The sequence below is a fragment of the Rhipicephalus microplus genome, chromosome 4 (genome assembly GCF_043290135.1).
Source record: "Rhipicephalus microplus isolate Deutch F79 chromosome 4, USDA_Rmic, whole genome shotgun sequence".
Classification (NCBI taxonomy): Eukaryota; Metazoa; Arthropoda; class Arachnida; order Ixodida; family Ixodidae; genus Rhipicephalus; species Rhipicephalus microplus.
In genome coordinates this window covers 76,768,232-76,792,883 of record NC_134703.1, presented here as the reverse complement: position 1 = coordinate 76,792,883, position 24,652 = coordinate 76,768,232, and the positions used below count along the sequence as shown (strand labels likewise).

Sequence of the window (24,652 nt, the reverse complement as noted above, 5' to 3'; positions counted from 1 at the left end):
CTCTGGCTCCCTGGCAATCGCACTGCCACCATTGAACAAACCGTGTATAAGACGCGACTGACGGAAAGCGGCCTCGGGGATTCCCACGGCGCTATCTCGGAGCACACGAATGGTGACAACTAAACTGAATAAATGCAACTGGAACAACCTCGTTCGAATCGAGAATTTCTTCGCACGAACGAGAGAATACCTGAATCGATATGGCAAGGTGCGCACGTTGGTTGACGTTCACTTCGTTGCAACAACACGTTTCGAGAGACCAGGGCGGGGTGACGACGCTGGACATTTCCTGGGTGCTGCTCTTCTCGACTGCGCTCTTTCAACAAAGTGATGAACTCGTTCACTGCTTTTATGTTTCGTGTCGCAATAAAAAGCGAACCATCTGAAGTGTGTAACCTTGCGGCGGTTTCTTTGAAAAGTGTGTAGAAATTTTCAAATAAGAATTTTAGGGGCGAGGCTCTTATGCTGTGGGTCGTCACCTCTTCCGTATGTAGATGGCGTTGTGTGTATATATCGTTGGGAATAATATAACTAGATGGCGTAAGTGGTTTTCACAGCATATTCACGGATTGAATTATGAGTGGGGCGAAGCGTCCATCCGTCCGTTCGTGTGTCCTACCGTCCGTGCGTCCGTCCATCCACCGAGCGCTTAAGCGACCACTTGCACCAGCAGCTATTTAAGTCGCAGCCCCCTCCTGGGTCACATTATACGCTAGAGTTCAACTCAACGCCACATGGTGGCGTCACAGAGGCTACCATTGCTGTGTGCGAATGCGACAATGGGACAGATGTTTCGGCATTCTTAAATACAGAGAATAGCAGAGCTATATCGTTATGTGTGTGCCAAATGCAGCAGACCACCCTATCGCAGTGCATACGCGTTGTAGTCGGTGGGCCTATAAGCATCGGTGGTGCCGACGTCACATGTTAAGTAGCCTGTTGCAGATGGCGCTGTTTGTTTACTTCAATATTTGTTGGAGCGAGTGACTGCGAGCGAGCGTCGAGTTCAGTACCTGACAAAGGACGCCAGCGCGTCTTTAACGCCAGCTCCTACTTCGCCATATGCTTGGCGTAAATAAATAAATATTCCAGCGGAAAACCAGCGCAAATCAATATGCTACAGACACCAGGGTGCAGATATATATGACCTTGTCAGCTATTCGAAAACATGCTTAAACGCTCGTGTATCTACCCAAAGGAAAAACCACGACAGCGACGAAATGCGCGCTTCTGTTCCTTTCCAGAGCCCTCGCCGTCAATTCATACCGCGCACCCTACGACCGAAACACCCACGCTGCCCACGCGGAGCCGCCAGATGTTGTTGCCAAGCCCCGACCGTGCCTAGCAACGGCTTGCGAAGCGAGCGGTGGCGCCATCCAGCGGCGCTCTCGAAAACTGCGACGCGAAACCATCGACGACAGGCGACAGAGGTCCCTGCGTTCGTCCGATTTCTGACCATTGTTCGTCCGAGCAGCCAAGGACGCCACTTACCTCCGCCCTCCGGTTTCTCCGTGCCTCCACGTGGCAAGACTCTCGAGCTTGGATCGCGGTTACGCAATGACGGGATCGGGTGATTTCGGACGTGCGGCGGCGCAACAGCCACGCGCTCCTGCGCTTTGTCGAGGACTGCCGAGTGGGAATACTCACGCGGTTGAGTGTAATACTTAGCTAAATGGCGAAAGACAATTGCGGAATCTAACGTGAACTCTGTGGAAACAAAAAAAAAACAGCATATTTACATTTCTTCGCAAGAAGCCGCGGCGAAGTTCGTTTTCTACTGCGTATAAACCCCATATCCTGAATTTTATCTGCGGGCGGCTGAGTGTAAGTATGTGTGCTCTCGCATTCCTGCTAACGCCTCGCTCAGAACCAAGCACGCCACACGGCCGAGATGTAATTTTGGGCATATTCAGCAGAGATGAAACCCGGCGATCGCCATGATACAGGACACGCGAGAACTGGCTGCCCAGACGAGGAGCTCCAGTTGACTCGGTACGCAATGCGGACGAGACTAGAGAACTGTTTGCAAAGGTATTTTCGAGGTCAGTTGAAGCAGGTTTCAAACGTAAAATTCCTTAAAGCCCACCCCTGGCATGCCTGACAGCATCACGATCACAAGACTCCTGTGGCTGGCTACTTACGCTGGCAAGCGTGCTATGCGGTGAAATTTGACGTCAAGGCCCAGCCATCGCCAAAAACTAAACACGAAAATGAATTCTGCAGGAAGACGGACAGTATGCGCCGCCCCGGCGTCACACGCACGTACCCAACGAACCGAAGAAGGAGGAAAAGAAAAGAAAATTGCGCGAACAGCAAAAGTTCCTCGGCAGCGGCCCTCTAAGGAAAAGCCACGAGGCATTTCCGTGTAAAGAAAAGCGGCGACCACATTCATTTTTTTTTTCTTTCTTCCTAGCAGCGAACGCTGCGAAAAGAACTCGTTCCGACACTACGCGAAGCTCTCCTTCAGTTGCGCAAGATCACACAATGGAATATCGCAGTCAGCAGCCGCTCGCCGTTGGAGTGGCCAAACTGGAAAGGAAGGGAAACCAACTGCACTAGCTTGCCGTATTGCATCATACGTAAATGAAGCCCGAGATTTGTGCATTTCATTGACAAAGTGAAAACAGATAGATTAGATTAGATATAGATAGATAGATAGATAGACAGATAGATAGATAGATAGATAGATAGATAGATAGATAGATAGATAGATAGATAGATAGATAGATAGATAGATAGATAGATAGATAGATAGATAGATAGATAGATAGATAGATAGATTAACGTGTGAGATAAGTTCTGACAGGGGCAGCCGTAACATAAAGGCCCACTTATTATTAGCCAAAACGTCAAAGCGGAAACGGAACGGCACAAGACAGGTGAAATATGGCCTGGCTGCTTGCAGCGCAGGTTTTGAGCATCACTATACCGAATACGCCCGAAACAGCCGTCACAAGTAGGCACGCCCACTCAATCGAAGCACGTGCACATACAGAATAGACACTCTCGAGAGCCAACGCCGAATTGTGACGGGCGGCAACACACGTCCGAGAGTCACGCGTGACTGTGCACAAGCAACTCGAGTCCGGCACGCACGAATAACAGTTGTTGCCATGCAATTACGCGCGCGCGCCCCCATGCACCATACGAAGAAGGACTCTTTCGGAATCGTTTCACAATCGGCCGTTAGAGGGACCGCGAGCACTTCCTCTCCCTCTTCGTGCGACCACACCACGCAACCTTTTCGGCAACGCCGAGGACACTAGGTATACTTGGCGGCCAAGATCACCGTTTGTCTCTCCCTAAACCAACCGTCCTACTTTCCGCTCACAGTTCACGTATTTTCACCGGTAAGCACACTCTGTATCTTCACATAATAGCACTACAACAACGCGAATGACTCTCCAGGTGTTTATACGCTGTGCTCGAACTAAACACAAGAAACAAACTAAAAAAAAAAGAACACTTTTGCAATTGCATGGACTTGAGCATCGTAGACCACTTGAAAACCGCGCGGAGTCACTCGCTGGATTTCGTGCCGACCGGTTGTGCGCCCGCGCGCTCGCGACCTTCGGCGTCATCGTGGCTCTGGCCGACTGGGCTGGCCCTACGTCACCTCCTGTCGCCGACGGTCTTCGACGACAGCGCAGCTCTGATTTACTGGACCTGCTCTACGCCATCTACAGACGCCGACAACATCTCTAGCAAGTGCACCCCGTCCTCGGACTCCAGTGACCGTGCTTCCATCTTTCCTGTCTCTCCTATCCCCTCAGTTTGTTGTTGCTTCTTCTTCCTCTTTTCTATACCTTTACTTCTACCCTTTTATCCCTCCTCACCCCCATCCCTTGTGAGCTCTGTGGCGGTGTCGCTCACTGAAGCAGACAATAACGGGGCTCACTTTCCTCTTCCTTTCTCTATCTTAAGAACCACTCGCAAAACCGCGCTGACAGAAAACGTTCTGAAACGAGCCACATGAACGGGTTCCACGCAGAATTCTACATACATACCAACCACTGAATCTAACTTGACTGATCGCGGTACGCAATGCGGACGAGACTAGAAGCCCATATGCAAACAATACACCAGCATACCGTGTGTGGATACCGAACTATACCGTGTGGCGCCAAGCGAAGTCCTTCAAATGAATGAATTCAATCGTTCGCTCGATTCAGAAGAGCCAAACAACGTGAAGCGAGATAGCCCTCTGAGTGTGAAGGGTGCCACAGCAACAGATGTCGAAATTGCGACGAAGCAGACCAACTTGTCCGCTGATTACAACGTCCACCGATTATTCATTTTCAGGCATTAATTTTGCTTGAACTACGAAAATTCAAAGTTCGTACCGAGCCGTCTTGGTTTGTGTTTCAGTTCACGATACACTGATGTAGCCGCAGATAGCCATCAGGCATCTCTTTGCTGGCTACTCCCGTACGAGGTTACAAGGGCTCAGAATAATTGTTTGGTACACTGTCAGAGCTAACATACGAAAATTTCCTATGCCGAATCAAATAGTGCTCCATTCCATTCGGTATTCACGTAGAACAAGACACCATTCGGGTGAGCTTATACAACATCTAAAGTAATACAAAAATGGTACGAAAGACACGACAGGTCTCATTTCTACGGGTATTAAATCAGAGCTATAGAACGTAGCGCAGTTACGTGGGATGACCCTAGCGGAGTCAGATTTATCGTCAACTACTTCTTTTCTGATGCTCCCTTTGTCCGATTATTACTAGAATTCTCAATACCTGGACGCTAAGAAAATCTTATCATAATTGTGAAAATACGCTGTTCTATACTAGAAAATATCGTCGAAAAGTATTCAGCATTCGTGATTAGCTTCGATTCGCTTCTGGCACCATTCGATTCGTATTCGATTAGGAGTCGCAACTCGTAGCTGTTGTTTATCATTGAAAGTAATTAGGTCAGAATTTGTTCCACTCCCACCTTAATATAGAGAAAACATGAACAAAGTTTCTAAGCAACTAAAATGTATTCTACAGGTTGTATACCCTTGGTTATTGTGGCAACGGATTATAACACGGATTACAAACAACGGCCTACAAACACGGTTACCATGGCAATCAACTTAAAGGGATACTGAACAAATTTTTGCCGCCATGATTTTCAGCCAAATTGAAAGATTGGGCCCTGAAATCGATAGACACACTCTTCATTCCAGGCAGAAATCGCGGGAAAATAATGAAATTAATGCGTTCTCTCACAAATTGCCGCGTCTAGCGGCCTCGCCGTGAAGTAGAGAAGGTGACGTTTGGTGACGTCACACACACCCGAAACGGGCAAGTCAACAATGCCAGCGTACGCCCACACCTCTTGACTCGGTTAACTCCCACTTCGGGTTCCCAAAACCGGTATGAACAGCAACCGCGGCGAACAATGCTTCCGGCTGGGCAAAGGCAGCAGCGCTTTTGCGGAAGGGAAAGTGTGGCATGAAAGGAGGGGTGAAGAAGAACAAGAGGAGGACAAGAACGCGTGCACCGTATACATGCCCCTCGGTGAGTGTGACGTCACAACTCGCGCTTGCGAGAAGCCCCAGCGTGCTGACAATCCATCGAAAATAACAACGAACTGTTCAACAATACGAGCATTAGCTCCTTTTGTTGGAACAGAGGCATCTTTCCTGTCGATGTTTTAAAAGTGTCGTCAGTTTATGCGATTTCCGTTCAGTGCGCCTTTAAGCCACAAAAAAGTGTCATTTGTTGATTTTAGCTGATGTGTAGTAACGACGAGATAATGCGGGCAATAGAACACTCCTTCAGTTGGTGAGGCCCGACCCCGCAACCTTCTCAATTTTTTCCACTCAAATTGTTTCAATTTACGTCATTCTCAACATACAATACTTTAAAACAACAAATAATGTTCCATGTACTTACGACGGCTTAGTTGTCTATTGAATTCATCTAGAGCAAACAAATGAGAGAAGCAGACGAAAAAAAAAAGGTTTCATTGGCACCACGATTACCGAGCTTGGACCATCAAAGCCGCGTTCGAACAATGTGGCACAGAGGGGGTCGTCCCAAAACAAGGCCGCGGCTAAGCACGACACTGACACGCAGAATGGGGCCGTGCACTCACCCAGGTCCACAGGGTACAGCATGGTGTTCACGTCTAGGATGAGGTCCATCTTGAAGGACTCGCTCTCGCAGTGGAGGCGGCTCACTGTGCGAAAGATGAATAAGTACATTAAGACGGGTGGTCACGTCAGAACGACGGTAGACAACAAGTGTACTATTTATAGTCCACGGGTTGTTGTTGTTGTTATTAATGTTGTTGCTATTGTTATTGTTCTTATTGTTATTGTTGTTACTATTGTTGTTGTTGTTATTGTTGTTGCTATTGTTGTTGTTGTTATTGTTGTTATTATTGTTGTTGTTGTCGTTATTATTATTGTTGTTATTATTATTATTGTTGCTATTGTTATTGTTGTTGTTATTGCTGTTGTTGTTATTGTTGTTGTTGTTCAACACAATAAAATAGCTCGCGCGTACTATACTACCGTGGCAATCGGCTACCGGTAAAGCCGACTGCCGATCATCACAGATAAGCAGTACAGAAAAGCGCACCTTACACGTTAATCTCGGGCTACGTCGAGTAGACTTTCCCGCGAGACCAAAGCCGCTCGCACCACGGACACAACTTGTGTAACGTTGATTTATTTATTCATTCAATTAATTTCGACACTGTTATCCCCCCCCCCCCAGAAAGACTCATACCAATATCAGCCTACGCACATGATCAACACGCGACGAGCACGAGAAAACTAACGCCGCTTCGCGGCCATGATGTTGTGGGAAGCACCCAAATTTTACTGTGAAACAAGCCTGAAGAGTTGGATACGGGCGTCTCCATCATCGCGTGTCAACAACAGCGCCATAACCACACGTTAACGTACTGGGCGTCCAGTTAAACATTTCAAAGAAGTAAGAAGTGAAGAACATCCAAGACTTGTTTGCGATGGTCAGTGCAACGTATCTCTAAGTGAATAAATGAGCCATACCTTTAACACTTTGTTACCATAAAAAAAAAACGACTTCACGCATGCACCATCTGACAGCTCTAATCAAACATGAAAAATGACAGCCACAAAATACCTTAACTAAGGCAGAAGCCTTGACTAGCAGCACTGCTAGTCAAGGCTTCTCAAGGCGACCGCAATCATCTCTCTCTCTCTCTCGTTTCGTGCCGCCCATCCTAACGCTGTGACCGTCAAGAGCAAAGAAGTACGGTGACTGAACTGTGACTACGAAGTCCACAACAAAAACTGCAGGCAAAACCTGGTGCAAATGAGCGCTGCTAGACAACAACAACAACAACAACAACAACAACAACAACAACAATAATAATAATAATAATAATAATAATAATAATAATAATAATAATAATAATAATAATAATAATAATAATAATTTTAGGCAATTTTATTTTTCTCATTTAAGTGTATTTAATTGCGCCAGCCCTTAGCGTTATGCGAACTTTAAGTTCACTTCAAGTACAGTCACTGTGACGTCCGTTTTAGCGCACCTTGACAATAGACAAGTGCCTGTTGAATCCATTCCTGCATGACAGAGAACATCGCAGTTGAAGGCTACCAAAGAACTGCCGAGGTTTTCGAGAAAAGCGGACTCGGACAAGCGGTTCTGACAGTGACGATGCGTTCTGCACCAGAAGTGATGTCTACTGTGACCGACTGCGTGTTTGTGATGTACTGTCTTTTTCTATTTTCTCCCCCTCTTTCAACCTCCTCCATCCCATTCCTACGTGTAGGGTAGCAAACCGGTTATCCTGGAAATTATCTACCATTTCTTCCCTCTCCAGGTTCTCTTGCGTACATACATAACAGAAAAGTAAAACAGTCCAATATTTCAATGAACTCATTCAACTGATTTGAGTCCCGCTCTAAAGTTGAACAGCGCACAACTCTGCATGGCCTTTTCTAATGAACTCCGGAAGCGCAACGGCATTATTTTTTTTTAAACGCAGAGGCTACGTCGAGAAAAGCAAGTAGTTAAGATATGTTCCGCCAGGTGTCTCAGTGATCCCACCCGTAACAAGAGAACCAACTCGTTAAATTAGCTCATTGAAATCATTTTAACAAATTATTTAAATAGCTAATTCGACCTCATTTATGAAGTACACTTATGCACCGACGCCAATTGCATCCTGCTCAACTCTTGAACCATTACGTTCTTTTGATACGAATTCTTATTTATTTGTATTTTTACTAGGGTTTCATCCCGTTCGAGCCTCCGTTGAACTTCTGGTTGGTAGGGGACGAATTTCTGTATGCTGCTCGAAGTATACGATGTCTCTAGGCGCTAGCCTCATGAAAAGAAAGCTTGGAGTAAAGAATATCAGGAGCGTACACTGGTAATTCGCTCGTGATCGCAATTCGTCAAATTCCGCTCGATCTTAGGCGGAAGGAACGCCCTTCATGCAGAACTTGGCTGCCAAGTGCTAATCTTTCTTTTCCCTACAAAGCTAACGGCCTTCTAGGTTAACGTAACTGCAATGCAATTAGGCCCACAAATCACGCTTTGCGGCGCAACAATTTTTTTTCTCTCTCGGATGGAGGGAGAAGCGATAACGTGTTTTTCGTGTATTACGTACTACATACGCCATGCAAGCGGAAGCGCGTTATATATAGGGCGCCACAATACACTGCCAAGAAATCCACACGCACGCCTAGCGACATCACGCCTCCAGAGGAGACGTCCACACGACAATAAAAAAAAGAAGAGTTTAAGAAACAGGGACGAGAAAATGAGCCGAAAAACCTGGGGATAGGGCCAACCAGGAGCAAACCGCTGGCGAGAGAACGGCTCAGCCACTACCGCCGTTCGCGCAACGCTGAGAACGTTAGCACGGGAATCGGAAAACCGGACATCGACAAGTCCTTCCTCGTCGTCGCGGTGAAGGCCTTCCGTTGTCGCACGCAGACATACATTTGTCTCTTCAGCCGCCACCGACGACCCATCCTCTCCACGTCCATCGAGCGCGCTTAGCTTTCTTTTTCTTTTTGAAAAGAACGGCCAGAGATTCAGAAGAGCGCAAGAGTTCCTAGTTGGACGCGTTCCATGTTTCCACCAGCCTTTCCGTTCGGCGCCACGTGACCCAACCAACCCCCGGCCGCAGCAGCGGGGAATGCTTCCTCTGCACGTTCTTCTTCCGCAACATATGCGTTTCTTTTCTGCAAGCGCGAAACAAAAAAAAACAAATCAAGAGGAACGTTTTTTTTTTCTTCTTCTTCTTGAATGGTTTCGTCAGACAAGGAAGCACGCACAGCCGCTTTTTTTTTTTTCTCGTCGAGACGCGTGAAATACGACGTGGCAGTACTCCAGCGTCAAGAGACGCGCGAAAACAAAAAGGCAACTTTCCCCTCGAAATGTCGTAAAATTCGACGAGAATTGACTTTTAAGTAACGAAGAAGCCCGATATGAGCACGCAAATACACGTGCTTGAAACTGGTGTTCCGTCTGGCTATGTACTTTTAGGTCCTGGGCGAAGTGCTAATAAGAGCCCGGAAAAAAGTAGACGTCCTGGCTATATTCAGCACTGTGGGAATGGCGGGAACGAGAGACAGTGCTTACACGTGTGCCGTTAACATGGAAGCAGTTCAAAAACACGAAAGAACGGAGGTGCATGTATCTTGAACGGCCAGCATTCATTATTGTTCTTAATTATCACATTTAACCGTTTACATATTAAAGCGCAGCCCGAAAACTGAACGTAAGCAAAACCCCGAGCGCAAGAGAAAGAGGGGCAGGGAATAAGTTTCTCTAGAAGTGTAACTGGGCCTTCTCCTTCGAATGGATAAACAATACACAACTCGTAAAAAATTGTTTATGTCCCTTCTCACTCACAACAGAACTTTAGTATAGGCGATACCTGCACTGAAAATGCGGCGTCATGGTCACGACGGCCGACACCGCCGAGAGGTTTCGCGGAAAGCTGAAGATCCCGAACAATGATTGCCGTCGTTCATCTTGAATGCCAAAACAATTTCAAGTACGAAACAATAATTCAATCAATCCAACAACGTCAAGAGCAAGCGCAGACAAACAAGGCGTAGGTGCATATACTTCGGCTTAAACGCGCGTGCTTCCTTTCCATACGAGCTCGTTGCGAGACGTCGGAGCTTCGTGGCGCCATACAAATCTGCATGCAGAGCGCGAAGGCGGGAAGCAGCAGCTGAAAGACCAGGACGAAAAACGGGGCAGGGGAAAAAAAGCAAGAAAAACAACAACAAAAGATTTATAAGGGAAGCAGGTGCAGCCGCTTACGCACGCGCAGATTGGCGTCACTCTCTGCAGGTACGGTGCCCGGCGAGACAAACAGGAAGACGGAGGAATGCATGTACGGGACGCGCGCGGCCGGAACACATTCAGCTGCAGGTACTTAGCGGCGAAAAACGCGCAGAGCCATACGCATCGAATGAAAAGAAAAGAAATGCAGAACGTTTTCATAAGGAAATAAATGCAAGGGGAGCTGCAGTGTCAGCGGTGTTGGTTACACGAGGAACGTCAGCTTGCCAGACTCCGACGGAGGAACGAGCCATTAGTTTCGAAAGATTTGAGAGCACGCAGCAGCCGTCAGAGAAACCCTGCAGCCATTTTTGAGCACTGCCAATAGGTGGCCGATGCATCTGGGAACACGTGAGCCGGAGCGCAGCACGCGGCCTAGAACTTAAGATTGGTGATGAGAGTTAGCCAAACATTGCCCACTCTTCTCTCGACGAATGATACCTTAAACCCAAACGATTGCTCTATAAACCGCATGTCCATCGCCATTGGCTGACTTGAGCATCGTCAGTTGCATAGTCGCCTCGGAAGCCGCGGGATGCCGCCCCTTGCCCGCGCGCGCTATGACATAGAGAGTAAGTCGAGCGTTTTATGAAAATAAAAAAAGTGTCTCAAGTCATGACGCGCACTGGCTAACGGTTGCGGCCTCTCGACTCCTTTTTTCCCCCGGCTGCATAGGTTTCAGCATGCTCGCTGGCACGAAAGTACAGAGAGCTCTTGAAGCGTGCTACGAATCCCTGTAAATCTGCTCGTACTTAATAGTTTTTTTTTTTGTCAAGCAGTCGATTAGTTAGGCAATGACCTTTTTTAACGAATAAGTTCGATGATTACTAGCGCAAGTATTGCAGATTAGCTACTGCGAAGCTAAGTTCGAGGACGAGAGTTCGACTCTCGTCCACACGGCCTGAACTTCGATATGCACGAAATGCAATAACATTCGAGCACTTAGACTTAGGACAGCATGAGTTGATTTATTGATATGAGGGGTTTAACGTCCCAAAACCGCCATATGATTTGAGAGACGCCGTAGATGAAGGCTCCGGAAATTTCGACCACCTAGGGTTTTTTAACGCGCACCCAAATCTGAGCACACGGGCCTACAACATTTCTGCCTCCATTGGAAATGGACTTAGGAAAGCAGGAAGCAGAACAAGTATAGTAAGGACTCATCGCATATAAAAGAAGGCAAGGTGTGCAAACAGAGGCATAAAAGAAGGGATCGAGACGAGTACCAACAATCAATCAAATATTTTCCCCCTGTATTTAGGTGCACGCTATAGACTTCAGCCCCATGCGACCAAAGTCTATCCGGAGCTTCCACTACTTCTTGGCTCATAATCATCACGCGATTTGGCACGAAGAACCCAAGAACTCATTGAGTGTAAGCGCACACCAACGCTGCCCTGTGGCGTAGCCAGCGCTCGGACGTGGGTGGCTTTGACAAAGCGACCGTCACTGTTGCCATTCCAGCCCCTCTTCGCGGTCATCGATTGGAAATCGTGTTTAGAAGCTGAATGCCCATACGGGAGATGTGGTGATCAGATGGACGTTGCATGAGTGTGTTCCCTTCCAGGTAGACGACGTAACGATAAGTAATAGCCTTGGTAACTATAAATCAGGTTTATTGTAGTCATCTCTGCAGTATCTTTTGGGATAGGTCGTTCATCCCTCATTTCTACCGTCTCTCTGTTTTCGAAGTTCATACTACCTCATGCTATCACAACTTCGACAATGAGCATGGTGAAGACGATAACTAAATTTTAAACATTAGAAGCGCGAAGCTTTTGAAAAAGTACTTCAAAACAGGTACCTTGCCTTAATAGTTTTTTTTTAGTACTGTGACCTGTTATACCACCAAGGTAACGCTGGTACGACGTGAAACTGCTGATAGCGTCCCACAAGCCGTACCTCTAAGATCCTCAGCCATGCTACACCTGCCGAGTCCCTAAAGGTAAGCCAGTCAGAAAGCCGTCCGTCGAAGCACAAAGTCAGCGCACGACTAACCGGCGTCTAAACCTTAGATAAGATATTTTCTGTCCCATTTTCTTTTTTTTTTTCTCTTCGCGGCTAATCTACTTAGTCGATGCGCATCGACGACTTACAAGCTTCGGCGCACAGGTGGAGATCGCGGCAAGCCGACTTCCCGCAGTCTCACCCAAGTTCCGCAAGATGGCACCGGCTTTTCTCGGCTTGATGAAAGTAAAAAAAAAACAAAAAGAGAACACGCGCACACACGCGCACGCACACGCGCAGGAAAGCACACGGTAGTACGTCTTGCCGGCTGGAGAAATCGATAGGCGAGACCTGCCAAGCGCACGTCAACTGTGACGTCAATGGCGCCTGCCTGTCAGGCCAACCACGACAGAAATCCAGTTCCTTCCGGGTTCGCATGCAAGGACACCGCAGAGAGGCGAAAAAAAAAAAAGGAAAGGTAGAGTGAAATATGTGGACGACCAGGAACGAACGTGTCCAGGCTTTATTGTAGCTGTTCCCGGCAAGCCTTCACGAGTACAGTTGGCAAAGAAGGCAGTCTATTCCTGATCGTCGACCATATGAAAGAAAAGCCATTTACGGCAGCAGATCTCTAGAACTAGCTTTAAAAGATGTCTATAAAGTCTTTTCGAAATGGTCTGGCTCGATTTATTCCAGTCGTTTTGCCTAGACAAGGTCTACAAGCTACATGCAAGACAAGTGTAAGGGCTAGTGGATGTCATACGCTTGTGGTCCATAGATTTCTAACGAGTTCAAGTCGACCAATATGTCGGGTGTAAAAAGCGTATACATGCCTATAAGCATACGGATCGTCCTCCGTAAATCTATAGGTGCATGCCCTTTGCAACAGATTTTTCTCTGATGTCCTTTTTTCGAACGAACAGGCCGTGGTGATTGCCCATACAAAAACGGTCTCTGCCGCATACGCGCTTGCGATAGAACTTCTAGCAATTGCGTCAGACCCCACATCCCCTCTATGATGACCGAGACGCTTTCCATGGCATACATATATAGCAAGAGTTGGGACAGAACTACTTCGCTATCGTTGCCTGCAACTCAGCCTTCTTTGCAAGGCCATGCATAGCTTCGAGAGAGAGGGGAAAAAAGCTGCAATTCCGCAATGCTCGATCGGGGGAAAAAAGCGCGTAAGCAGAAAGCCACCACGGCGTATCGACAAGCTTCCATTTCCGCGAACAAGCCTGGAAAAGCTAGCGTACCGAGCCGAGTGTCGAGTGGTATAGTTATCTGGCGGCGCGTCTTACAGCCTGACCAACGCGGCCGGCGGCTTCACGGCACGACAGCCGCACATAACGGACGGCCTAACGTCCCGGGCACCGCCTCAGCGTGGCAGCCCGCACGACTCGCAAGCACCGCAGGAAAGCCCACTTGCCGACAGTGCATTAGAAGCAACGGAGCGGGGAAAAGGGGGGCGATGTTGTTCGTCCTTTCTGGCAGCGGAGGCCGCGCGCAGTAGCTGTAGTTGAGCTGGGCTGTATTCGTTGCGTGCAGTAACAGTGCTCCTTCCGAGGCTCGCCAGCGAGGGCAAGGTCACGAGGCCGTAAAAATAGCGGCGCCTCGAGGAACCCATCGCCCCAGTCGTCGTTATGCGGTACCACCACCGACGCCCGCTGCGCATCGCCACCCTAAGTCACGGGACGGCGTCCGGCGAGGAAGCGAAAGAAAGAGAAACACGCTGCGCCGCTAAACAGACTAAGAAACGATAATACTGCTCGCCCAGACTCCTTTCTTTCTTGGTGTCCGTTCCTTTTCTATCGCCGCGTTTTTCTTCTCGTTCTGACCACTTCCTGCTGTAAGTGTGCCATGACGATAGTAGCCCAAACCGCCACACTTCTAAGTTTGCCAGCCCAATAATATTGAGAGAGAGAACAAAACGGAGCGTCCTTTGAGGAACAGGCTTGCGCAAGCGAAAAGGTGGAGAGAGAAAAAAAGTACGATGGTAGATGAGCTAGGGCTGTGAAAGCGAACAAACCGAACAATGAACTGGTAGGGTCGAAGTGGACGTGCTTACAGTATACAAGTCGGTGCGGTGAACGATGCGATGGCAGCCATGTGAGCCGTTCGTTATTGAAAACGACTTTGCGTTCTCTTTCTCTCTCTTTGAGCATGTGAGCTTTGAGGGACGGTACAGCGCCTCTGTCGGCAGTCAGTTGGCAAAAGTGAAAGACAGAGAGAGGATGGCAAAGTTCGGCGTGGTAGGCGTGTGCTGCCTCAACCTGCCGTCAAGTACTCTAGTGAAGATAGCCTCAGCTGAGGCTACTTGCCCCTTTGCTCATTAATCCGTTTAGCAACAATAGTCCATCGCTCCTTCCTTCCCTCATCTCCACCTTTCTATATCTTTTCCGTGATGCACATGGAGGCGGAAATGTAGGCCCGTGTGCTCACCTTTGGGCGCACGTTAAGGAACCCCCGGTGGTCGAAATTTCCGGAGCCCTTCACTACGGCGTCTCTCATAATCAAATAGTGGTTTTGGGACGTTAAATTCCACAAATCAATCATCCGTTATGCACATACCTAAAATACCTTGAAATAAGGGCAACAAGGTAAAAAGCTATCTGATAGTATATTGCATAAACGTATTAATAAAAAAGAAGAAAAAAAAACAGCGTCATCGTAGGACTTGAACGAGCGAACTGAGAGAGATTAACACGAAAGAGTCGTCTCTAGCCCAATCCAAAACGATATCGCCAGATACGATAACGCTGTGAGCCACATGCAAACGCCGACGTTCATGGCCGGCTATCGCAACGAGTCGGGCAACGCCGAGTGAGTTTCTCACCTTTGAGGCGCCCTTCGGGACGTGTGCAGGTTGCGCGGCGCGGCGAGCGAACGTCGCTCCCCGCAACTTTTTCCACCTCTAATGCCCGTCGTCGTATCTATAGAACCGATTTGGCATCGCCACTAATCCGATTTCGCGAATGATGCGCGCGAATTCAGTCCCGCGCGATCGGTATCAGTACAGCCGTTCACGCCGCAATGCGAGGGCCTGGCAGAAAAGCATAAGGCGGAACCTCCCTCGAAGCGAAAGGGCGTATGTAAGTGTGTACAGTCCGCGAAGCCACGCTAACGAAATGGACCCGAGATTCTTGGCACGAAATCGAAGATATCTTCGTGTACATTGCGCGTCCTCCCCCGCAACCGATTGCAGACGAAAAAGAAAATTTATCCAAGCCACCGACATGTAGAATGCTTCAATGTTCCGTTGGTGGCACCACACCTCAACCAAAGATGTTACGTGAGTGACGTAAACTATTTTACAAGGAAGAGGAGGGCAGCGGTGGAGGGGGGGGGGTCCTAAAACATTTGCTTGAGAGTCGGTGAAGGCACCATCGCCGTCATAAATCAAACTCGACCCAAGAATAGTCACTATACAATTGACGTTAGGCAATGCTGATAGTATGCAAGTAGATACGGTAGATCTAATTGACGGGCCTATAGGCCTCCCACGTGGGAAAGTCGGGGTCTTGCCTCTTCGCTTCCACGCGGGCTTGCTGGGTACACCCGAATTCACTTCGAACTCTTGTTAAACCATTTTACATAAAGCGGACGGAAGAGAGACCGCGGGAAAGGAGTGTCTTCAATAACGCGGGAGCACCGTGATCACATCGGACCCCTGCGTGGTCGACACGTTTTACGGCGAACACACGAGTGAAAATAAGCAAGCTAGCAAACTACGCCATTGAAATTCCAACGCGTTAACACACGATCACCCGAGACCCTTCATACTCGTATCGAAACTTACACAAGGGATTCGACACGCTGTCGAAAGAAATCGTGCGCCGGGTGGCAATGACGGGACGTTGATGTCTGTTATTCACAGTAAAGCAGAACGCATCGCTAGATGAGTGATTGAGTGATGTTTGAAGCGTTCGTTGAAGTTGTTGTTCTTTGTTTGTTTTTTTCTGTCCCTGACCTTTGCCGCTCGAAATGCTGCACACCGCGCGTGCAAAGGTCACGCACTGCTCTGCACTGTAGTTATACTTGCCTCACTGTGTTCTCGGAAGAGATGCCACCGATTTTTGCTCACTGCACGCACGATACGCGAGAATAACGTTGAGTTTTTTTTTTTTCATTGTGATTATCTTCCCGTGTGTACTTGAAGAAGCATACGTGCACGCTTACTGAACGTCATTTGAATACGTGTCCCAAGACGAAAGACTCGTCCCCGACATAACGAAAATCACGGCCTTCACACAAAAGCTACCAGCAGTCACCTTCTTTTGTAAAGTTGTACGTACGACATACTTATTATGATATTGATGTTTGCGACTTGCGTAAAACGTATCGCTGATTTGAGGTCGAAGTACAACTATCTATATGTGATTACTCGCTAGTATATCCAGATTTTTACTCCGGAGGGTATGAGCCGGTCACTTGAACTAGCTAACCAATACGCGCCAGAAAGTAGTTATAAGAAAAATTATACAACAATCATTGTTGGAGTGTAACGCCAAAGAACCGCGATACGATTACGAGAGACGCCAGGGTTACAGAAATTTCAGAAATAATAATAATAATATTATTATTATTATTATTATTATTATTATTATTATTATTATTATTATTATTATTATTATTAATGCCACTACATAGCTGCGGTATAATTTCACGTGGTGGTGCGCGATCCGGCGGTTATGCAGTGCCATTTTCACTATCCGCATTCTTTCCATTCACTTCTTTCCAATATCGCACTGAAACACGCGCACACACACGCAGCAGCACCACCTCACTGAACAGGCCCAGTTTACGTGTTTCGCAACATTTTTTTTTTACCGTTTCCACGCAAAATCTGGCGATGTTATCCCTCGAAATCATCATCCTACATTTCGTAAGCGCGGCAGCGCTTACGAAATGCCGCCGTTCGGAGACCTTCTCCTCTCTAACACATATTTCTGTTATACTTCTGTGAATCCGTAACACCTCCCAGTGCTCTTACAGACCGAAATGCCCGGTCGCAGCATCGTTTGAACCGCATCACCGACGTACCTATCGCTTCCTTCCGTCCTTCCTGCCCACGCACATACGCAACGCACGTTTCGCAACACCTCCCCACGGGCTTCCGATCCAGAAGACCCAAGCCAGTTAATGCGCTTTCGGCGCGGGTCCACTCGCACACGCACACACACAAACACAGCGAGAGAGAGAGAGAGAAAAAGGGCCCTCTGCACGAGCACATGGGGCATAAACGTAGCGTTCATTACCGCCCAACGGGTGATAAGGGCCACAGTGGAGCACGCACGGTACATTACGAAACGACGCGGGTTTAGCGTGAAACGGGACGTGAGAGTGGAGGGCACCAAAATTTACGGCGCGTGCACTTTCCAACGCGCGCTGCTTCACCACGAACTCTCACCGTTCGCCACGCATGCTCCGGCCTCTCGGGCGAAGAAACAACCACCGCCAAAGAGGTTCCCGAAATTAACCAGAGGGGACTATGGTGCTGCGATCATTCGGCGACCATTGGAATGAGGGGTATATAGTACACCGATTTGCCCATAGTCTTCGTACTTGCGGACGGCGAATCGCACTTGTGGCTTCGTTTATTGCCGAGTTTTTGGGTTTTTTTTTTTTTGAAGGAAAGAACGAACCGATTACCGATCAATAAGACCGCTCCAAACGAGAAAAGATGCCACGATATCACACGTTCAATCAGAGAACAACATTGAATTCAGTGTTCAAAACGACGAAAGTCAAGAACATATCGATGTTTTCCCTTTGTGCATTGTAATAGACAAATCACAGTCCGCCCATTAACCGAGTCTGCAATTCGGTACAAAGAGAGAGCTCCGCTCGCTTCCGAGCTTCATTTTCTCCAGTGTTTCCCAGTCGCGCACTAAAGAATCTCCGGTGTATAAATGCTCGCCCTGGCACGCGATGAAGCATTCAAATCACGCGCGACGCGCAAAAAAGCGTTTTGTTCGACCGAAACGCTTTGCGTACGAGACGAAAGCGAAATTTAAATGAGACGAAACGGAAGAATTTTAAAAGACAATCAGTAACGCGAAAGTCTCACGATCGAAAAAGACAGCGGCTTCCGCATTTTCCCCTTTCTTTGAATAGCTCTTTCGGTGAAGTCAGGCGAAAGCAATTTTACTGTCTGTTCAAGCATACGAGCCTACAAAGATGGAAAATCAAAAATTAAACTCGTAGTTCATGTGAATTTTCTCTGCTGCTCGTCAAGACGTATTTAAGGGCTACTTGGTTCATCCTTGCAGTATACATAAAGCCTGGATGCTGTCGATGCAGTAGAGCCCCCAAGTGGGTAAATAATAAATAAAGAGTTCAGCCTCCCGCTAAAGTTATTCCGATCAATCACATTAAAGTTATTTAAATCAATCAATCAATCAATCAATCAATCATTCAGCCACTGCGATTGTACAGCGCGATGCAGTAGAGCCCCCAAGTGGGTAAATAATAAAAAAAGAGTTCAGCCTCCCGCTAAGGTTATTCCGATCAATCACATTAAAGTTATTTAAATCAATCAATCAATCAATCATTCAGCCACTGCGATTGTACAGCGGTGGCGACACAGAAAGTCACGGGTTCGAACCCGGTCGCGGCAATCGCGTTTCGACGGAGGCGAAACGCTATATAGCTTTGAATGCTTATATTGAAGGCCTGACCACACGGGCGCGTTGCAGCGAGTCAGCGCGTGGCTTGGTGACGTAGCGTTGCGCTCTCCCCCTATAAAGAGAAAGGGCTCGATACTTTGCTTAGCCACGCGCCTTCTCTCCCCGCAAGGGCAAGGCGCGACGCCGCGTCAAAAAAGTAACGCGCCGACGCTCTGCAGCGCGCCCGTGTGGTCAGCCCGTAATACGTGCACGTTAAGGAACTTCGGGTGGTGGGAATTTCCAGTGCCCCACGCTACGGCGTGCCTCATAACCGTGTCGTAGCTTTCCCACGCGATATCGAAGAAATTGAAATAACAAATGACCTTGTGAAGGTCTTGGTATCGTGTCTCTACCCGCCTCGGTAGCTCAGCAGCTGAAGCTTGGTGCTGCGAAACTCAAGGACTTGGGTGTCGATTTTTAGTTACGGCGGACTAATTTAAATGGGATCCAACTGCAAAATACTCGCGTAATTAGATATAAGTGGGTATCAGAGAATATTATGAGGACAAAAAATCAACTCCCCTCCACTACGGCGTGACACATAATTATATCGAGGATTTGTCAAGTAAAGCTCCAGAACGAAACTTTTAATCTATTATTATTATTATTATTATTATTATTATTATTATTATTATTATTATTATTATTCGGCCCGAAATGCACCCGCGATAGCAGCAGCCCGAGCCCCGCTGGTGCCCAGGTGGCAACCCAGTGAATGAAACGCCGAAAGCGAAAAGAGGATGACGACGACGTGCTGCGGCAGGTAAACACGAACGAGGACAGGCGAATTGCGTCGTCAGAGCCAGGAAGGAAAATGGCGCACCGCGCGAAAACGTCAAGCTGACTGGCGGCCTATGAAGAAAAAGGAAGAACGCCACCAGAACTCGCGCGCGCATCACACACATAAAAAAGCAGAACAGACACGCACGCAACGATTGCGAAACAGCCCGAAGCAGCAGGCCACAACTCCATGGCAAGGGAGGAATAAGAGGAGAGAGCGAAGACTGCGAGAGAGGAAAATTGTAAGAGGAGGAGAGAACCAAATGTAGAGAGAGAGAGAGAGAGCAAGGTCATCCGTGTTTCGCGGTCGCCCTTGAGCCGCCCTTGCGCGCACACTTGGGCAGGCGGCCGGACGCGTTCCCCCCACGCACGCTTCGCTGAAGCGGCGCTAGTAGTCGAGGGCCAGCGCATCCCGGCTCACTTACGCGCGCGCTGTTCTCTACGAACCTAATATACTAGCAGAAAAAAAAAAGTCGAACTAAGTAACACTAGCCACCACACTCGGCACAAGCAAATCGTGCATTCGTTCACGTTGCGCGTTAACTCCCCTTTCAATGTAAAGTGACGAGAGCACAGAACGTTCAGTTCCGAGAAAGCATCGCGCCCTTCTCGAAAAATACGTTCGTTATTTTCGCTTTCTCATTTCGCCCGGCAAGGCGAAACTGAGACGTGAAAATAAAAAATAAAAATTAAGGCACCGACGAAACTGAAATCACCGCGCGTTGCTAGGCACGTTGCCAAGCAATGCGGCGGCGAAGTAAAGTCGCAGCTGCAGTACTTGAGAGACGCCTGCCTCTCTACTCCTTTATGCCCTGCTCAGCCGTACCCGGATGGAACACGAGGTTGCAAGAACGAGTACTTGGAAGCTGTCGCCATGGCAACTGCGTGTCCCTCTTCAACGTAATGACCAATGATATGGGATGAATTGTAGCTAATGCAAAAAGGAAGGGAATGCTGAAGGAGGAAGGCCGGGTACTTATCAATAATATCCTACTTTTCGATAGGTAGAGAAGCTGTTTTAGTAATTAAAAAATGTGCGTATTATTCACAACATGCGTATATAGGTAGTTCAATCCAGGGATTTACACGCACCCCTAGCAGCACCCCCCCCCCCCCCCCCGACCCTCCGGAAACCGAAACGCTGGACAGACCCGGGGCTTAATCCCGTCTCATAATTTGTCATAAGCCAATTAGTAATAATTAGCACCTTCGCTATCTCAGCGTGAAGTCAGTTATTTTCGCCACTGTACTTATAGCTGCCACTGTACTTGGAGCTAACCATACCGATAAAGAAAAGCGACTGTAGAGTAAATAAGCGATTCGTACGGACCTTGAAGCAGAATATTTGCGTCGTCCCTCCTAATTATAAATATATTTAAACACATTACCGGTGTCACGGCACGTTACGACATACCACGCAATCGTATCCGGAGGAAGTCGCTTACATTAATGTGACCACCTACGCTTATCCTTCGAAGACGTCGTCGAAAAAAAAAATAGCATTCGACGAAGACCACTCGCAAGCACCGAGACTGTCAACACACGAAATTGCTCGGCGCACTCCTGTCGCATGGTGGTGCAAATAAAGTCTCTCGTGTAAACACCGGGAACAGCATTTGTTCTTTTTAGGCTTCATGCGCAATGAATTAAATCGGCGACCTGTACCAATGTGTATAATGTTACAGCTTGCTCGCTATACCTACACCTATATCTCAAAGCACGCGCCACACACTATTTCAACACAAAGCTACAGACATCCTCGCACGAGTCAGCGGAAGTCCCTGCACATCTGTGCGCATAAGTGGATTTCCCAACATCGCAGCGGCGTTCTCCGCGATACACGTCGTCGGGGTGGGCGCCAAGGACAGCAGCGGCTTGACTTTGGCTTCTTGGACAATCATTACTCGGCAGGTGTACTATTTTCACGAGTGAAAAAGGTCAAACACAACGAAGTTCGAAAGAAGAAGGCACCGACATGGATCGTATAGTGAAAACGCCGGGTTTCGAAATCGCGAGAAGTGACTGGCGAAAAACCGGCGATGTTACCGCGTGTCTACAAACACGTAAAAACAGTTTTAGAGTTCCTGGTGTACTTGCTGTCTGTGTGGTTGAAAGTTTGTGCCACCTGCTGGTCATGTAGATCGCATTCACGTTTGCTTACGTTCTCTAAACTTCGTACTAGCTCTTAATTACATATATTAACTTCCCTATGTCATTGCGTCAGCTAATCCTGTGGCCTGTTTCTGGTATAAAAACAACTTAGACGCACTGCCTTTCATGAATGTTTATTTCCTTTTTATATATCTATAGCACTTTGAGGAATGCGCCAATTATAACACTGAGCATAGTGTCACTTTGGTGGGATTTTATGTTGACAAGGGAAGAAAACCCTTTTACCTGTGTTCTTTTTTTTATTTTGCCGGTCCCGTAAGAAACTGTGCTTCCACCGAAAATAACATATCCAACTTCAACCAGCGCTAAGTGGTAAGGTTAGAAGGTACAGTGGCGAACCGGAGGCAAATCGCGTTGTTCGAGTTAAACGGAGAATAATTTAGCAAAGGCTGACGCCCTTTAAACCATTCGAAAGTGCTAGAAGAACCACAGATGTGTTCGTACGACGATTTCCACAAAAGCAATTACGCAAAGGCGAGCCGCAGAGCTGGTGGCGTCACCTCACGACTTCGAGCTGAACTAGAGCATACAGACCTGCGAGTGTTACAGACGTTTTCACCAAACATACGTACTGCGCCATGTGGGCTTTTTTTTTTTTTTTTGCCCATTCGTTACTGGATAAAACCATGTGCTTTTTCTGTCCAAGACGAATTTTCCCTCAATGTGCTCTCAATGTTCCCACGGCAGATGATGTGACGAATAATACACCCCAAACTAGTCAAGCGCAGTGAGTCCTGTCGCCTGGCGAACAACTTGATCCAGTGTACGCAGCGCGTACCGCGCATCTACTATCGTCGGGGTTTGGCGTCTCAAAACCACGAAATGCGGGGCTTCAGAAATTTCGACCACCGAGAGTTTCCTCAACGTGCAACTACATCCAAGTAAACGGGCGTCAAGCACATTTGCCTCCATCGAAAAAGCGCCGCCACAACCGGGATTAGAACAGCACAGCCACACAATACACAATGCGAAGCAGTGGTACAGCGAATGTGACGGGCCTTCTCACGTCAACTTCTCACGTGACTTCTCACGTCAACACTTATCGTTGCGCGCTGCGTTATTCACCTAAATCAATGCCAACTGGCCAATCAAACGCTGCGCACTGTCGAGAGCTAAGTCGACCCCCTGCCACCTTTTCCGATAATATATATATATATATATATATATATATATATATATATATATATATATATATATATATATATATATATAGGCGCGTCGCTGTTGATTCGCAGTCGTTTCGCACATGACATGAGTGCGTGCGATTCTGCGGATCTCTCGTGACAGCTTAAAATGCCACCGAATCAGGCGAGTCGTGTCACGCTCCACACAATAAAGAATCGTCGCATACGGAGAAACCATAATCAAGAAAAGCCGCTCTGTCCTTGACGGTGAGGTGTCCGGAGTCGCGCCCATAGCAACAGCGGAAGCCGCGCTCAATCGGCGCAGTGCATATATACGCGCGAGGCGCAGCAGCGAGACACACGTATAGTACACGGGCGCGCCGCGAAATCGAAGATATACACTACAGTGAACGGGACGCACACACACACGCACACATACTCTATACATACACGCCTTGCTAACGCCAGACGGCCCCTGAAGGCAGTTGCGGCGATGCAAGTGTACGGCAACCAAAAAGAAGATGAAACGCCGGCAGGGGTAACAAAGGAAAAAATGGCAGGACACACAGTGCGTTTGCAGAACGAAACGCGAGCTGCCGCGCTATTGGCGCAGAGCTCAGAGGCGACCACGACAGCGACAAATGCAGGGCACCCCGCAAAACTAGTCTGAGTATTTTTTTTACTCATACTTTTTACACGCTACTTATACTGCCCATACACCCGAGGTATTCATAAGCGCGATATATGAATATACGGGCACCGTGACAAACTCACTATAGAAATCAACAGACACAGAGAAAAGCACGTATATTAATTGCTGCGGATTCGTAAAACTGTAGTAGAAATCATTAAATGAAATCAAAGCTTTTTATTTCACTAGCTCGCTCACGTCCACGTAATTTACATTTCCGGTTGGTCATTTAAATCGGAGAAGGGTGGGTTTTTTTTCTCTACCTATGCAGTTTTTTATTGCGCAACGAAAAACTCCACCTCAGTAGCGGTAAAACATACAGCGGTCGATTTCAGAATGCTGATGACAATCTTTTGTAAGCAAACTTTTCCCACACGAGAAGGAGCTTAAAACACGTAAGAGTGCCTCCTCCACCAACCCTGAAAATTCACAGCAATTCCGGCGTCGCAATTTTTACAATTCCGACGTCGCAATTAAGCATAAGGGAAAAAAAATCACAAATACTTAACTAACTTCTTCGGTCAAGGTAGCGCTAATACTCTCAAAAATTTGTTAACGTGACGACGCCATGAATAGCGTGCACGGCATCTGTTCTCGCGGACCGAGAGATCGTGGGTTCGACTCCCATTAACGGAACTTTTTTTTTTCTGGTCTCCTGATCGTGTGTATTTCCGTGATGGAAATACTACATTGAAGGAGTGAGGCAGAAAACACTCGCATGTTAAAAAAAGAAAGGAAGATATACAGAAGCCTAAGATCACGAATGTTGATTCTCCCTAATGTTACATAAAAGGCGCACGGCGGCCTTTATAAACTTGAAACACGTGCAATTATATATATATATATATATATATATATATATATATATATATACGTGTGTGTGTGTGCGTGTGTGTGTGTGCGTGCGTGTGTGCGCGTGCGTGCGCGCGCGCGTGTGTGTGT

The 24,652-nt window shown here is 47.6% G+C and overlaps 1 protein-coding gene across 3 annotated transcripts in view; it reads right to left on the bottom strand.

Annotated features, from left to right (window-relative positions):
* Window positions 1-24,652, bottom strand: part of Polr2H (DNA-directed RNA polymerases I, II, and III subunit Rpb8) — a 145,408-nt gene that overhangs the window by 63,402 nt on the left and 57,354 nt on the right. For all 3 annotated transcript variants that reach the window (XR_012894923.1, XM_037423185.2, XM_075892976.1), the window contains one exon: window positions 6,100-6,183. Coding sequence is in view for 2 of the 3 variants with exons in the window: in XM_037423185.2 (XP_037279082.1) it covers window positions 6,100-6,183 (84 nt within the window). In the remaining variant the exon portion in view is untranslated. The remainder of the gene's footprint in view (window positions 1-6,099; window positions 6,184-24,652) is intronic.